This window comes from Durio zibethinus, chromosome 12, assembly GCF_047325235.1.
Source record: "Durio zibethinus cultivar Kanyao isolate XHJ-2024 chromosome 12, ASM4732523v1, whole genome shotgun sequence".
NCBI lineage: Eukaryota > Viridiplantae > Streptophyta > Magnoliopsida > Malvales > Malvaceae > Durio > Durio zibethinus.
In genome coordinates, this window is record NC_143173.1 from 3,859,064 (window position 1) to 3,874,037 (window position 14,974).

Here is a 14,974-nt window from a genome sequence, read left to right on the forward strand (position 1 = left end):
GAGGCCAAATGAAAATAAAAAGAGAAAAAGAAAGTAACTGAATTGGGTTGTAGCCTTTCTCCCAATTTGTCACAGTTGTGAACTTCAGGCCGACATCTAAATCTTTATTCTTAACTTTCATGAGTAATTTGATTGATGAATAAAACCAAGGGAGATGCAACCATCACCTAGAGGCTGTGAATGAAATATTAAAAGTTAGGAACTTTCTGTCAGGAATCCTAACACAGCCACAACTTGTTGAGCATAGGATATGATATGAATTTTTAACATGAATTGCAAGTAAAATAGAACTTGAAAGAAGACTTACATAAAATATTGCAGGTCCCAACCGGAATGCGGTTTCCTGTCCGCTTTTGAGGCTACTCGTGTTATTATTATGACAAGTCCAGACCCAAACAACAAAAAAGAATCAATTGTTACGGAAGGAATCGGAAGAGCCGAAGGATCACCAAACATATCAAGGCTGAGCTCTCACGAAGAAATCTCTACAACCATGTAGACCTGCTTTACTAGAATCATTCCTACAAGAACTGTATTTGAAATCATGCTTAGATGATTTTGGTGTCCAAACTCCATGACAAAAGTGAACCAGATTCAACCAAGAACCACCTTAACATTTTATCCCAAGCCAATTTAAGCACTGTAGGAAAACAAATTATCATGCAATCAAAAGCATGATGGATCACAAACTTCAGATGAACCCATTTAGCAACATGGCCTAGGCCTTCCTTATTTCTCAATATTGCCTTACCAGTTCAGATGAACCCATTTAGCAACATGGCCTAGGCCTTCCTTATTTCTCAATATTGCCTTATCAGCTGAGGTTCGTAGAACTCTTTTAGCAGCCCTATGCATTCAACTTTGTCCAACTAAAGGAAGAATGGCACCTAATGGTAATTCCATGCATCCAGGTTAACAACTATTTTGAACCAAAACTTCCAACCTTGATCTTCCTAGGAGAGAACTCATGGTAACTGAAATTCTCAATAACTGTTCAAACCTCGGAGAAAGCATTTCCAGAAATAAGTTAGACTTGGTTTAAAATTCAATATCTCACTCATCAAATCAGTTTTGCAGTTCTCCATTTATTTCACACATCAACAAATTAGAATTATCAACAACACGTTTGCTTTCATAAACTATATAGCTACATAATTCATGCCTGGTTGTTGGCCTTAGAGATTTTAATTCTCTGAAGGGATCTGTGATCACATATTTACTGCAGATTTCTTTTGCTGGTTGAACATGCTTCCACCAAAAATCAGAGAGCGCCAATTTGAGAACCTCCCAGTATTCTACATCTCGATATATCCGAAACAAACTGCTTCCTTTAGGTGTCCAAACATAGAAATCCATCCAATCCCGGTCCATGATTTCCATTAAACCCTGAGCTTGTGGAATACAATAAAGGGGGATTCGCTTCCAAGGGGAAGCCTTGCTCATATCTCCACAAAAAAATGGACACTTTATCTCCAATACTCCTCTAAGAGGTAACCCATAAACAAACCTGTCCACTAAACCATCAGGTGAAGCTGCTAACCAACTGTCTTCTGGGTTCATCTTACCATAAACCTGAAATTCAGGAAAAGCAACTGTATTTCCAGTAATCAATTTGTATCTTTCAAGTGCTTCCTCTTCTTTTATATTGCTCCAACAGGTAGCCAAGTTACCAGAAAATGGTTCGATTGCCCCAAGTTTCTCTAGCCAGAGCTGGGCCCTTCGAAAAGGCCAAAAGCCTATAGCCCCAGCAAATGTGCTTGCGGTCAATTTATGCCTTCTCTCTTCTTGCCAATTTTTGAACCAGTGCTGAAGACTACTGGACCTAAGAATAGAATAAGTTTCAGCAGGTGCAAATTTCTGATAACAACTAGACTGACTTGAACTTCTTTGAGGATGATTTAGAAATTGACTACTGGTTATGAGCCCTTCACTAACTGGCTCAAGTAGATTCTGGCTAGAATACGTTCTCCTATACTTCAAATCACTGACAAGCAAACCAATGTTATGCTTATTCCTGCTCTTGTAACGTGATAGTTGAACGATTAAGGGAAAGCGATATGCAAGTTCTTCACTGCCCAAGAGAAAAAGATAATGGTTGCATTAACTCATTATGAGCGAAGGCAGGAATCTATAATACAAATTGATTGAGGTAAGGTAAGCAATCATCACTAAAAAAATACAACATGTAAAAGCAATAAATTTTGTAAAAATCATGGCTCCATTTGCAGAAGATGTGTTTATACAAAAAGCAAATAATCATTTTGATCAATTAAATTTTAGAAATTTAACCTTTTGAATTATAAAACACCTAAAGTTTACATTTAGAGGGAACAATTATCAATTATGTTTAAATGTGTGATCCATTCAAGCCGTTTACTCATCTAATCAAAATATGGTCTTGCTTTTTACACTCTACTTTTTCTTTTAACAACTTTTCGGGAAGCAAAAATCAAGTAGGAAAAAACACGTAGCAAAAACAACAAACAACAAACAAACAAAGCTATAAAAATCAAAAGCTTCCTACACTTATATATTGTCACTGGACTGTCATATACCATCAGTGCTACTAACCAATAAAAACAAGTCCATTCGCAATATAATTCAAAAAGACTCTTGTTACACATAAGAGGCCACACCAGCATGACTCACATGGCAGCCCATCTAGCCATTTCATCACCCAGAAGCTATAAGAGGTAGGATAGATCAGGTAACACAAGTACTACCAATAGCTTCTCTCTACTTCCTCTCACTATCTATATATCTATCTCTCTCTCATATCGTCCCCTCTAAAGGAAAATACTAGCTTGAATTCCGGAGCAAGGCCCGGAGTCCCAACTCCTGTACCCCTGACCTTCTATTCTCCATGCACAACAGCTCAGCCTACAACCACCTGTCCGACAATTAAATCAACAACTCTGATTCTTCATAAAGAAAGAAAAGTCATCAAAAGCCTCAAATGTTTGAATTTCATACTAATTCCTAGAAAATAAAAGTGATTATTTGACTTCAGAGGAGACACTTAAAAACTATAAGGGACAACGTCGGCAAACAATCAAACAACAAGCAAAGAAGGGTATTTGTGCTAAAAAAATCAAAAGTATAAAAACATGCATCTAATTTTTATAAGAAAGAAAATGTTAGAACTCTGAGACAAAAAATCAAACACTTACAAATGTTTAAGAAAAGACATTAAAAAAAGAAAAAAATCCACGATAGAGAAAGAGAGAAGGACTAACCACGAAAGCCCGTGAGAAGGACGAAGCATAGAGACAGGGATTGGGGAAACGAAAGAGAAATCATTTCAAATTAAATTCATGTTTAAAAAAAAAAAAATTCCTTTGAGAAATGAAGCTATGAAGTTGCAGGGTTTAAGTTTAAGAAGAAAGGGCTTTAGGCTAAAAGTGTTTTAGACACGGAGGAAAAGAAACGTGTTTGGCAACACGAATAGACTGACTCGATTATGGACAGTACAGTAATATCGCAATGCTAGGGGCAGTCTCCCTTGCAGATGCTTTTCAATACCCGAAATCTCATAGAGTCATGTCATTCTGATTTTTTAATTTAAAATTTATCACCGTTTTTACCGATAAATATTTTTGTTCCAATTTATAGGTACTCTGTAATTTTTACTGTTGACTTTATGAAAAGTCCTTTTTTTTTTATTGAGCATTCTTTTTCTAGCTTTTCTTCTTATAATTTTTATTAATGACTGTAATATACAAGTTTAAAAAAGTATTAAGAAAACGTTAATGAAAAGTTTTAAAATAGAAAACAAAAAAATTGTTATTGATAAAAAAGACTTAGCTATGAACTTTCCTTCTTACTTGAACAATGAAAAGGCCAAAGAAAATTTTGAAAAAATCATACTACTCAAGTAACTTTTGATTTAAAATTGTCGATTTTAGATAAAAAATATTAAATGACGTGGCTTTACAAGGGCTCGTATGTCCAAAGCGATTCCTAGGAAAACTGCCGCTAACATTTCACAAGTCTCTCTTTCGTGTATGCGTGTGTGTGTGTGTGTCTCTCTCTCTCTATATATATAAAGAAAGTACAAAGCCCAAGCTAGCCTATCCAATGCGGAGCCTGATAAATAAAGAGTTAGCGTTGCGGATAGGGGTTGATGCAAATGGTTAAAGTTTAAAATTTGGATGTATAATATTTAGATTTGAGTTTTTATCATTGTTTTTGTTAGTACTGAAATGATGGCTCGAGGACCTATAAGGGCAAATGCACTTGGGCCTCAAGGAAGCAACCTTCCAATTGGTAATGACATGGGTGTAAACCCTAATGAGATGGGGGAACAACGACCAAAGGGATGAAAAGGAGCCCTCTGAAGATTTCTTGAATGATGAAGAGACTGAAAACGGGGATACAGGTGTGCAGAACGACTGGCGCGAAGGTGGAGAGTTTGATTTGAATGGTGGTTGAGTCATGAAAGGTGCTTAGAATGGCATTTTCATTTTAGGTTGCCTTGTGTTATCTGTATTTTATGTCTTGGCTAAGCAAGCAATCAAAATAGGTGCATCGTGCACGAGTTTCTTTGCTTTTGGGAGCTACTTGAGGCTTCTATTTATCCTGCTAAATGTTCTTTGCACATAGTTGGTAAATTCAACCAAACCAAAAGGAGAAATTCAAAGTAGCCATAGAAGCAGCTGGGCTTTGAGTTAATCACATATGATAGCATTTGATCCCATGCTGGATCTAGTGACATCAAATGGGCTGGTAATCTGGACGGACGGATCATACTAATTTTTTAGTTACCTGATTATTGTCCCTTTAAACATATTGACGTTCTAAAAAGCTGATTTTATATAAACATTTTCACCTTATCAAATGCAATGATGTGTAATTCCATCTTTTTTCTTGGTTTTTAATTTCTATATAAAAGAAGCCATCGCTAAGCAAGAGAAATGTCAATCACAAACCAAGATAATAGTGCCTACTGCTTTGCTTTTCCCTCCTCTCTCTCAGACATACAGGTGCACAAGCAAAGATCATATCTAAAACTAAACTTAAAGCCAAAGATAGTGGGAAAGAAAAGAGAAAAAAATGCATTTTTTTAACCTCGAATCAAAGAAAGAAACAGGGGAAAACAAGCCAGAATGCACAAAATCCTAAACAATACCTACAAAATATTGGGGAGCTGGGAATCCAATCTCTGCTGCAACTCCTTGATCTTCATGGAAAGCTCCATCTTCTGCTCCTTGTAGTTCTGCAACAAGTACTCCTTTCCTTCAATCACTTCTTTTAACTCTCCTACTTCTATCTTCAGCATCTCAATTCTCTCCCCATCTCCCCTTCCCTTCTAAGGGAAGTCCAAGTTGCTTTCTGCATCAACATACCCATTGGCATGGCCATTGCCTATGTCAGATGACCAAGCTGTTACCATTGAAGTCTTCTCATTCATACCAGCATGTCCTATGCAATGATCTGCAATTGCCTTCCTTAGCCTTTGGATTTGTCTCGTGGAGTCAAACAAGTCTCTTTTTGCTGCATCCAGCTGTGCTTGTAAATGACTTGAGTGTGCCACCTGAGCATTCAGTGAATTCTGCAGCTCCATAATCTGGTCCTGCATCTCTAGAATCATATCATCCCTTCTCTTCAACTGTTGCCTTAGTTTCTGTATCACTTCCCGCTTGCTAAATATGTCAGAGCCTGATTCTGAGACACATGGTGAGTCAGAGCAGTTAGAATGATGGAATGGCTTTGGAGGCAACTCAAGGCGATCAGGAGATGATGCCCACATAAAACTATTCTCCTTGTTGAACTCAGAGGTGGGAACTGTCACCAGAGAGAGAGCAACTTCAGATGCAGGCAGCACCTGGCCATTTGGTGGGTGCTTCCCCCCTATGCTTTCAGCTCCTGTTCGGAATCCAAACTTAAATAAGAAACCAACAGGTACAGAGAAACATAAAAAATCATATGCGCACACACACTTTAACTTTCATTGTCAAAATCGACAAAGCATTAGAGAGAATATCAATTTATAACTAGCCAAAGTAAGAATGGCAAGAAATTGAGTGCTATGGAGAACTCCAAAAGGACCTTGTCCTATGAAGAGCAACATATTATAGAAAAGGGAAATATAAATGCCAAAACCAACATTTCAGAATTATGTTGATCTAACTAAATTTTTCTAAACTACAGTGTCTGCAACACATTAACACCCAATGCTCGAAGTGGGTATGATTAAAAATTTCGAACTGAAACTTCTAAGTATTAATACCAGAAGGCAAGGAATTTGAGGTTAGGATGGGATCCATAAAAGACTCTATCCTAGAGGAAAATCTAAAAATGAGACTTCGTTTCTTCTCATTTCAGTCAATATGTGACTATTTACACTGAAAAAAGAGGTTTTGGATGAGAAATCAAACTGGAGGATTCATAGCACTACTCTTTCATCGCTTTTACCATCCCAATCCAAAGATCCAAACTAAAAGCAAAGACAGGTGAAAACTAAAGCAATTACACACACACACACATATATATACGTATATATGTATATATATATATATATACATATATATATATATACACACATTTATTTATTTATATAACCTTTGGACAGCTCAAATTATAAGATAGCCAAATCACACCTGAAATGCAGTTGAAACAATCATCATCTTCTTGGGTAAATGAATACATGTTTGAGTGTAAATGGCAACCCGATGATCTCCTCCTGTCAGAAGTTCCATTCCCTGTAACAGACTCTAAACTTATAAACAGTTATGTATTCAATACAAATTATTAGAGCAGTAGATACTAGTATACCTTTCAAGCTAATAGTAGCATTGTCCTGTTGTTTTGTCTCAAGAGCCTGCTTCAGTTTGTAACCAAGGCGGATAGATAAGGTACTCAGCAAGGCACAACCAGCAATAAGAATCCAATTTGGCCCCTCACCCTGAAAATTTTTTGACTTCTGACCCCTAGATACCTGGCCACCTCTTGTATTCATTTTAAGAACAAGTGAGGGGTCAGAGGGGAAAACTCTGAATCATCAAAATATGACCTACAGTGCACCCAAATGCCATAACTATCCAAGTAAAACAGAACTTAGGTGAAATTGCATCAAGAAAGCCATAAGTTCTACTAAGTCCACTATCTTCACAAGAAAAAAAGGGGTCTCATGAATTGAACGTGAAATTAAATACATTAATGTAAAATACTTATATTCCATGACTTTAAATTTGAGAGCAATTGGATGTTTAAATAACAAATCAATATCCACCTTCCACATATCTCACAGACTTTCTAAACATTATAAACTTTTTGATAGATTGCTGCATAGTGACAAGGCATCTCTAGCTCTTTAAAGATGAGCTTTTGTCACAGCGAATTGATTCAATATCATAAAACAAAAACCTTTTGAATAACATAGTCACAATATTCTCATCGTGCTTTACTTTATGTAACAAGCTGAATAACAAACAATGCAATGAAATCAATATTTTACGACCAAATGCAATGATAAATTGATAATTCAAAGGCCATGTTCTAATTCCAAAAACATTATAAAATCCCAAGCATGCATTTTTTACAACTCAGCTTACATTTCTCTCAACCCCGCAAGAATTGATTAAAAAAGTCCAAGTATTGCTAAAACCTAAACGTTTTCGATAAAATTCCTGAACAATTTAAACAAAAAAAATCCTCAACTAAATCTTTAACCTTCCATTTTCATTCCTCCCCTTCTCTTAGTTATTGCTTCAAGAGAAAATGGCTTCACAATCGAACAAATAAAGCTCACATTACATCATACAGAAAACTATAACTTAATCGAGTAATATTAATCACTAACAAAAGATATCGATAAAAAACTGAAGCAAAAGAAAAAAAAAATCGATGAGTGAAAAAACAAACCTCATTCAAGAAAAATTAGGGTTCATTTCAACCAAGTTTCTCCTGAAAGTCTAACAGGGCGTCGTTTTCAATAAGTGATTCCCTCTGTCACTATTCACTCTCTGCCTCTTTCTCTCTCTAGAAATGACAAGAACAGAGGGTTTTTTAAATGCACGTTTTGGCTGGTACATGATTTTCCTCTTCTTTTTTTTTTCAACTAGAAAATAAAAATAAAATTTTTAATGTAAAATATGGAATTTTCCACGTCATACGACGCGTGTCGTTTTGGCCTTTATTTTTCCGTCTGTTTCTGTTTAAATGTTAGTTTTGGGTAATGATTTATCATGAGTTATCAAATATATTAAAGATTAAATTTTTAAAAAATTAAAAATTTTTAATACTTTATCAAACATGCCCTTAATCTATAAATTTATAATACGTTATGATTTATTTAAATTTTTAGTACATTATATTTGAATTAAATTATATTTGAATGCAAAAGTAGAAAAAAAATTATATATCAAAAATTATTTTGAACTTGTAGAAAAAAATTGATAAAGATTAATGTTGATATTTGACCATTGTTTTGTCCATGAATTACTGTTATTTATCATGATATGTTAGAAAGATTAAATCAGCATTAATTATATCTTCAAAAAAAAAAATTGAAAGCATTGATTAAATCGGTCAGGTTAGAGGCACCAACCATATATTTGATTGATCGGTTGAGGGAATTAGTTGAAAATTTTTATTTTATTGAATTTTAATCATTATATTTTGATTTTTTTTTTAATTTTAGACAAAAATAATAAAAATGAAATATTTTTCAACATATTTTTTGAATGAAAATTTGGCTCTCTCACTTTTAATTTTGTTGATTTTGGACAAAAATATTTTAAGAATTGAGATATTGCACGTGATACTTTATTAATATAATGGTAAATTTTTATCAATTTCATTATTTTATATTAAAAAATCAGAAAAATTTAAACTTGTATCATGTAATCTTTATCTCACTCTTAAATTTCGACATAAAAATTTTTAAATTAACTTGAATTTTAATTATTGTAAAAGACCTATTTATAAGTAAATTAAATTTAATTACGAGTTGTATAGAATAAAAAAATTATTTTATAAACTGATAATAGAATTTTAAATTCTATATCGATTGAATTAAATAATTGATAAATATTTTATTAAAATATTTTTAATTATTTTATTAAAATTAATTATTAAATAGATGCTTTAAAATAATAATTACTTTAATTCATAAAAGATTTTTTAGCTTAATTTTTTGAATTACAATGTATAAAGTTTAAAGCCTAAAGATAAAAAAATTATAAATATTAAAATTTAAATCTTAAATTTATTTAATAGTATTTTTTAAGAATGATTTAATAAATTAATTGAATTAAATCTTATGTTCAATAAATGTTTGATTTTGACTTACTAATAATCAAATCTAATTGAATAAAAATATTACATCAATTAATTAAATTTAATTTAAATATTTGATTTTGACTTACTAATAATTGAACTTAATTTTCAATTTTGAGGAAACGAAGCTCAATGAAGCTGGAGATAGGAACGAAAAAGTTTTAAGCTTATGCCTGTTGCACTCACAAGAGAAGGATTGCATGTTTTTTTTTTTTTTCTTGGGAAATTAAATTACTTGGGAGTTGGGACTCCCTGTTAAGATATTATCTTTTTCTTTGTTGTTTTTTTGCTGCCTTTTTTATAAAATCTACCCAAAACAATCTACACAAATCCTTATCCTACACTGACAAGCCTCCAATTTCAGTCTGCTGTTAACTCTATATACGTCTGCATACAACTTTCAGGTTTACCGATGTCTCATAATTCTAATTTGTCGAAGAACTTCATATTTTCATTAGGAAAATCTCTTCCTGTATTAATTAAACATATGGAAATAAGCAATTAATTTGAAAATAATTAATAAAAGATTTAGTTTCAATAGGATTTTTGGTCGAAAATTAAAGAATTCCTTTGGATATTGCATGGTAAAAGAACTCCCATCGTAGTGTATATGCTATTTTATTCATCTTTAGATTTAGTCATAAAACACAGCTATAAGTTGAAAATCCTTCCCCCACTTAAACTTAGAGGACCACTAGTCCCATAGCTCCAAAATAAACTGATTAAGACGACAATTTTTCTCGGGAGATTCTATTAAGGTACAGACCGCACGAGGTAGAAAAAAAAAAGCCTGAATGAAGTTTTTATTATCGATGAAAATATTACAATATTTGAATCTCACTTTTTTGTAAACTTGTAATGTAAACAATTGGGGTGACAGAAACACCCCTACCATGACTTTCAAGTTGAATTATGACCGCTGTAAAATATTGGATGTTTCAGATAATGCACCATCCTCCTCCACCATCTACCAAGATTGAATGCAGCATAATCAATACACTCCAAGCATTTGGTTATCTTATATATATATATATATATATATATATACACATATGTATGTATATATATATATGAGATTGTAAGGATTTGAACTTTGATAACTGAAACTAAGAATCTAGTACTTTGTCAAACAGATAACATTTGGTTATCCTAGTGATTTACTCAGGTTTCCGGCAGGTAATGATAGCGAACTTGATCACACCCTTCTGGTACCCTTCTATCATCAATGGCATCACCAACGCACCTCTTATGGTTTTTAATCCTAGTCAACTCACAATAAGAGCAAAATCAAGAACAAGAAAAGTATCACTGTTGAGACTATACACCTGTTAGTGCTAGATTTAGTTACCACTACGTAGCAGCGATATGAAGGCCTTCCATGTTAATGCTGAGCGTATCACTGCTGGCCAAAATGGGGCAACATGCTGAGACCAATCAGCAGCCTTTATATCCTGCATTGCAGCTTGCGAATTGATTATATGTTACAAGTATTGCAAAAATTAACTTATTAACCCGGTGAAGCAAGACGTGACAACACAGATATGAACGTTCAAAAACATTCAGGTCAGTTTTAGACCTGATCAGGATTAGGGGTCTAGTCATAAAACGGCACCTACGTTGCAGTGGGAATCCTCCCACCATGCGTCCAAATCAAGCCTTAATCAGTCATTTGGCACGATTAACTAGTTTGTTTTCGTCATAATTAAGTCAACTATTATATCTCATCAAAAGGTTTTACAAGCATTTGAATTAAATGAAATATTGAATTTGAAAGAGGTTTTCATCCTATTCAAGAAAGTAATTACCTGGAGAGATAGGGACTGAAGTAATTTGACATAATCTGCAGTAGAACACCACTCTGGTAAATAGTAAGCATTACATATCCTGTTTAACAGCTTTTTCTCCCATGGCTGCAAAGACTCTTCATGGGGACCAAGATCCCTATGGCACCATGTAACTATTATTATTGTCCCTCCAGGAGCTGCAACTCGCACCAACTCATTTACAAACTGCCATTTTTTGGAGGCAGGGGGGAAATTAACATGAAATTCAAGCGTCGTTGTCAGAGTTCCATGCAACTCAACAAGTCAAAACATATTAATTGGGACAAAATAAACCTTAGCTTTATCAGGCATGTGTTCTCCACTTTCCATAGACCAAACTAGATCAAATTGCCCATCAGGGAATGGTTGCTTCAAAGCATCTGCAACTTGAAAAGAAACCTGCAGTATGTAGTAGCCATCATTCAATTAATAAAACTAAATATTTGCAAAGACCGCATAAACATGTTTTTGGCATGGAGAAAAACAATCACGTTATCAACTGAAAACGACAGGATAAGGGCTTGAAATGTAGCAAACTGTGAGAGTTATGCACATACCATGTCAGCTAGTCCTTCAGCTTTAGCAAGAACATTGGCCCTTCCAGCTTGAACAGGGCTCAAAGTAATGCCTTGGCATTTTGCCCCATATTTCCTTGCTAGGTATCTAGAGCTGCCTCCTATCCCACACCCAACATCAACCAATCTGTTGGGCCACTTTGCTGGGTCCTCTGAAAGCCAATTCAGAGGTAAAATCAATTGTTAGTTATCTTCATTCACAGTACCAGCCAACAAGGACCAAGGGCATCTATAGATCAACACGTTTTCATATTTACTGTTATTGCTTTTGCTTGAGCCCGAAACTTAATTCAGTTAGATCAAATAGTGACTCTTAGGACATTGGCATTCGTCTGCGCAAAATTCAAATTCCATCTCTTTTCCTATCATAAGTTATGATTTCCTTTGTAAACAAAAAAAAAAAAAAATCCTATTCTCTATTTCCACAAATACCATACAAAAAATTAAGAATCTGTGTGTCAATGAAGGCATTTTAAACATATGCATCCATGTTGAACTCATACTAAACCTGAGCCCGAGACCAAATAGGATATGATTAAACTAAATTCGTCAAGAAGAAGAGAGTAAACAGAAATTAACCACTCTCTCAATTGCCAATGTTGCTATGATCTAATTGTTACCAAAACAATAAAAATCTGAATTTACAGGAATGAAATGAAACAATCATGACAAGGTAAAGAAACATCGCCACAAAACTAATGAAATATATCAATTTACAGCAATCAATTAAGACTATCTTTGGATGTTGCTTTCACGTCTTGATCTTTTTTACATTTTGCTTCTAAAAAAGTTACTAGAAAACATAGCAATTATACTTGATCGAAAAAAAAATTACCCCTAAAGATTACCGATTTTAGCATAATTATTTTGTATAAACATAATTTTTTTGTTCTTTAAAAGAATATTCACATTTTAATTTTTAATTCTTAACAATATATTTTTTATACAAAAAAAATTGTACTCTAAAAATAAAAAATAAAAGATGTTTAAATTTAAATCCTATTAAATGTCATCTTTTAAGAATGTTTATATGAATTAACTGAATTAAATATTAAATTTTTTACGATATTTTTCCAATCCAATTATTCAAACAAGTTTTTGTATCATTTATTCTGAGAAGAAAAAAATAATAATACTAACAAATAACAACAATAATCATAAGCCGTAACTAAGTTAGGCATATGTTAGAAGCCTTTAAAAAAAAAAAATTCACGGGGAACCCACATAAAACATATTTGTAATAGAGACAATCAACTTTTTCTCCTTGGGTAAAATAAAAGGCGACAATCAATTAAAGTTGCACCAAAAGAAGGTGACAATCAATTAAACTTTCACCAAAAGAGCAACTTCCCGAATTGGAATGGAGACAGACGATTAATCTTTAATAATAACATTGTGTTTAGTGTTAGGTTTAATTTCAATTTTAAATTTATTTTTAATGAAAAATTCCATTTAATTATATTTTAAAAAAGTAGTTAGATCAATGTTAGATTTGATAAATTTTAGATATGACATGAAAATATATGAAAAAAATACAAAAAATAACATTATTTAAAATTGATAAAAATCATATAAAATTTAACAAAATTTAAAAATATGTTTTATATTTGACATATAATTTTATATTTTACATGTATTTGATACAAAATAAAAATGACAATAATATATAAATTGTTAGATTTATTCCATCTAAAGCTTATGAAAGCTAAGCGGTATTAAGGTAATGACAACCACACTTAAATCAAGATTCTAAAACTTAAAATATCTTTTAGCAAGAGATTTTGAACTTCTTCACATTAATTAGATAAATTCTTAAATTTTTACTACGCTCAAATAAATTTTTAATTTTTAACTTGCATTCAAATGAATTTATTTGAATGGAAATCAAAACTTAAAGCGTATTTTGAGGGATTTATGTAAAAAATTGAAATAAGTCAAATATATTTTCTCTATTATCATCAAAATAAATAAGACAAACATAGCATAAAGAAAGTTTTATACAAAAGCACTAAGGTTCAATCAATTAAAGTTTAAACGAATTTTTCCAGAAATCATGAATTAACATGACCTACTTACACAGTAATTATTCTAATTAATTTTTATTTATTTCAAAAATTAATTAATTAATCATAAATTAATAGCAGTTTTTTTGGTCAAGACTTAAAGGAAAATTGAAAAAAGAAATTAAATTTGTAGATGATGAAATTTTAATTTTAATTTTTTTAAAAAATAAAAAAATTATAGATATTATTATTTAATTAAATATTACTTTCTTAAATATAATTTAATAATCAATTGAATTAAATCGTAGACCAACTTCGGTAAAATCCACCTTTAAAAAAATTAAAAAAAAAAAAAAAACCAAATTTAAATAGCCGCCTTTTAGTCAAGCGAGCTGGAGAATTAAGATCCTCTTCTTTAAATCCTGATGTTGACAACGATATTTGTGACCACATAACTTAAATTCCACATAAAACCAACTGTGCAAAACGCGACACGTGAATAAAAGTTAAAAAAAAAGAACCCGATATTCCAGCGAAGCGGAGCGATTCTTCGATCATTCGGATCTGAGCGGATAGATGATCTGAACCAGAAACATTCGAATCCGGGTCGTAAAAGCCATGGTGCATATGGTCACCCCAAACGTCCTCCCAAAGACCAGACGACTCGTCGTAAAACTCCGCTATTCCATCCTGCAACGCACGTACGTCGGAGGTGGTCGAGGCAGACGCATTGGCGGGTGTCGACATGGAGCGTGGGTGGGATTGGCACGTGCGGGTGTAAGAGGAAGGGAAGGAAACAGAAAGGCGTGGAGTTGGTGAAGGAGAGAATAGGCCCGTGCGAAGGAAGTAGGGGAGTGGGGAGTAGGAAGTTTGGAACGCGGAAGTCATTTATTTATAGTTCTTGTTAGTTCAGTTACGGTGGTGGCAATCGGATGATTCTGGGAGTGTGTGAAGGATAAAAAAGAGAAGAATGGTGGGGAAGGAGGGACGTCGGAATTCAGGAAACAGTCGACGGAGTGAACGAACGGAATGGAATAATGTGGAAAGACTGTGTGGACTATTGAAGAGTGACGCTCGAGGAATGTGAGGGTTTGCTATTTCATGGGTACTTTGACATTTGTGCCCTTGGTTTACCCACAAACTTACAAATTTGTGCCCTTGGTTTACCCACAAACTTGCAAATTAACTGAGTGGAGGAAAACAAACTTAAATACGTCAAAAAATTTTATATTAGTATAAACTTAGAATATTAAAATTAATTATTCGTGTATTTATATCAAATAAAATATTATTA

The 14,974-nt window shown here is 33.2% G+C and overlaps 3 protein-coding genes across 7 annotated transcripts; all 3 read right to left on the reverse strand.

Moving 5' to 3' along the window:
- Positions 1-303: 303 nt before the first annotated feature.
- LOC111297184 (uncharacterized) lies at positions 304-3,573 on the reverse strand. Its single transcript, XM_022891821.2, has 2 exons — positions 3,237-3,573; positions 304-2,071 (listed from the first exon to the last, which is right to left on the reverse strand). Exons 1-2 carry the CDS (start codon positions 3,263-3,265, stop codon positions 1,066-1,068), a joined length of 1,035 nt encoding a protein of 344 aa, XP_022747556.2. The 5' UTR covers positions 3,266-3,573; the 3' UTR covers positions 304-1,065.
- Positions 3,574-4,842: 1,269 nt separating this feature from the next.
- Positions 4,843-8,029, reverse strand: LOC111297110 (uncharacterized). 3 transcript variants are annotated; one of them, XM_022891728.2, is made up of 4 exons: positions 7,864-8,029; positions 6,775-7,012; positions 6,600-6,701; positions 4,843-5,865 (listed from the first exon to the last, which is right to left on the reverse strand). In XM_022891728.2, exons 2-4 carry the CDS (start codon positions 6,956-6,958, stop codon positions 5,309-5,311), a joined length of 843 nt encoding a protein of 280 aa, XP_022747463.2. In that variant the 5' UTR covers positions 6,959-7,012; positions 7,864-8,029; the 3' UTR covers positions 4,843-5,308. The 3 variants fall into 3 exon arrangements, with proteins under 3 accessions (XP_022747463.2, XP_089625252.1, XP_089625253.1); XM_089769126.1 differs by having other exon boundaries at positions 6,600-6,713; positions 7,864-8,017; XM_089769127.1 differs by having other exon boundaries at positions 6,600-6,713; positions 6,775-7,036; positions 7,864-7,997.
- A 2,026-nt stretch (positions 8,030-10,055) lies between these two features.
- On the reverse strand, positions 10,056-14,749 carry LOC111296546 (gamma-tocopherol methyltransferase, chloroplastic-like). Of its 3 annotated transcripts, none has more exons than XM_022890916.2 (7): positions 14,202-14,749; positions 11,660-11,829; positions 11,397-11,501; positions 11,085-11,288; positions 10,628-10,730; positions 10,401-10,540; positions 10,056-10,246 (listed from the first exon to the last, which is right to left on the reverse strand). In XM_022890916.2, the coding sequence occupies exons 1-6, from the start codon at positions 14,566-14,568 to the stop codon at positions 10,437-10,439; spliced, it is 1,053 nt and encodes a 350-aa protein (XP_022746651.2). In that variant the 5' UTR covers positions 14,569-14,749; the 3' UTR covers positions 10,056-10,246; positions 10,401-10,436. The 3 variants fall into 3 exon arrangements, with proteins under 3 accessions (XP_022746651.2, XP_089625254.1, XP_022746650.2); XM_089769128.1 differs by having other exon boundaries at positions 10,056-10,296; positions 10,441-10,540; positions 14,202-14,716; XM_022890915.2 differs by lacking the exon at positions 10,056-10,246 and having other exon boundaries at positions 10,275-10,540; positions 14,202-14,716.
- Positions 14,750-14,974: the final 225 nt, after the last annotated feature.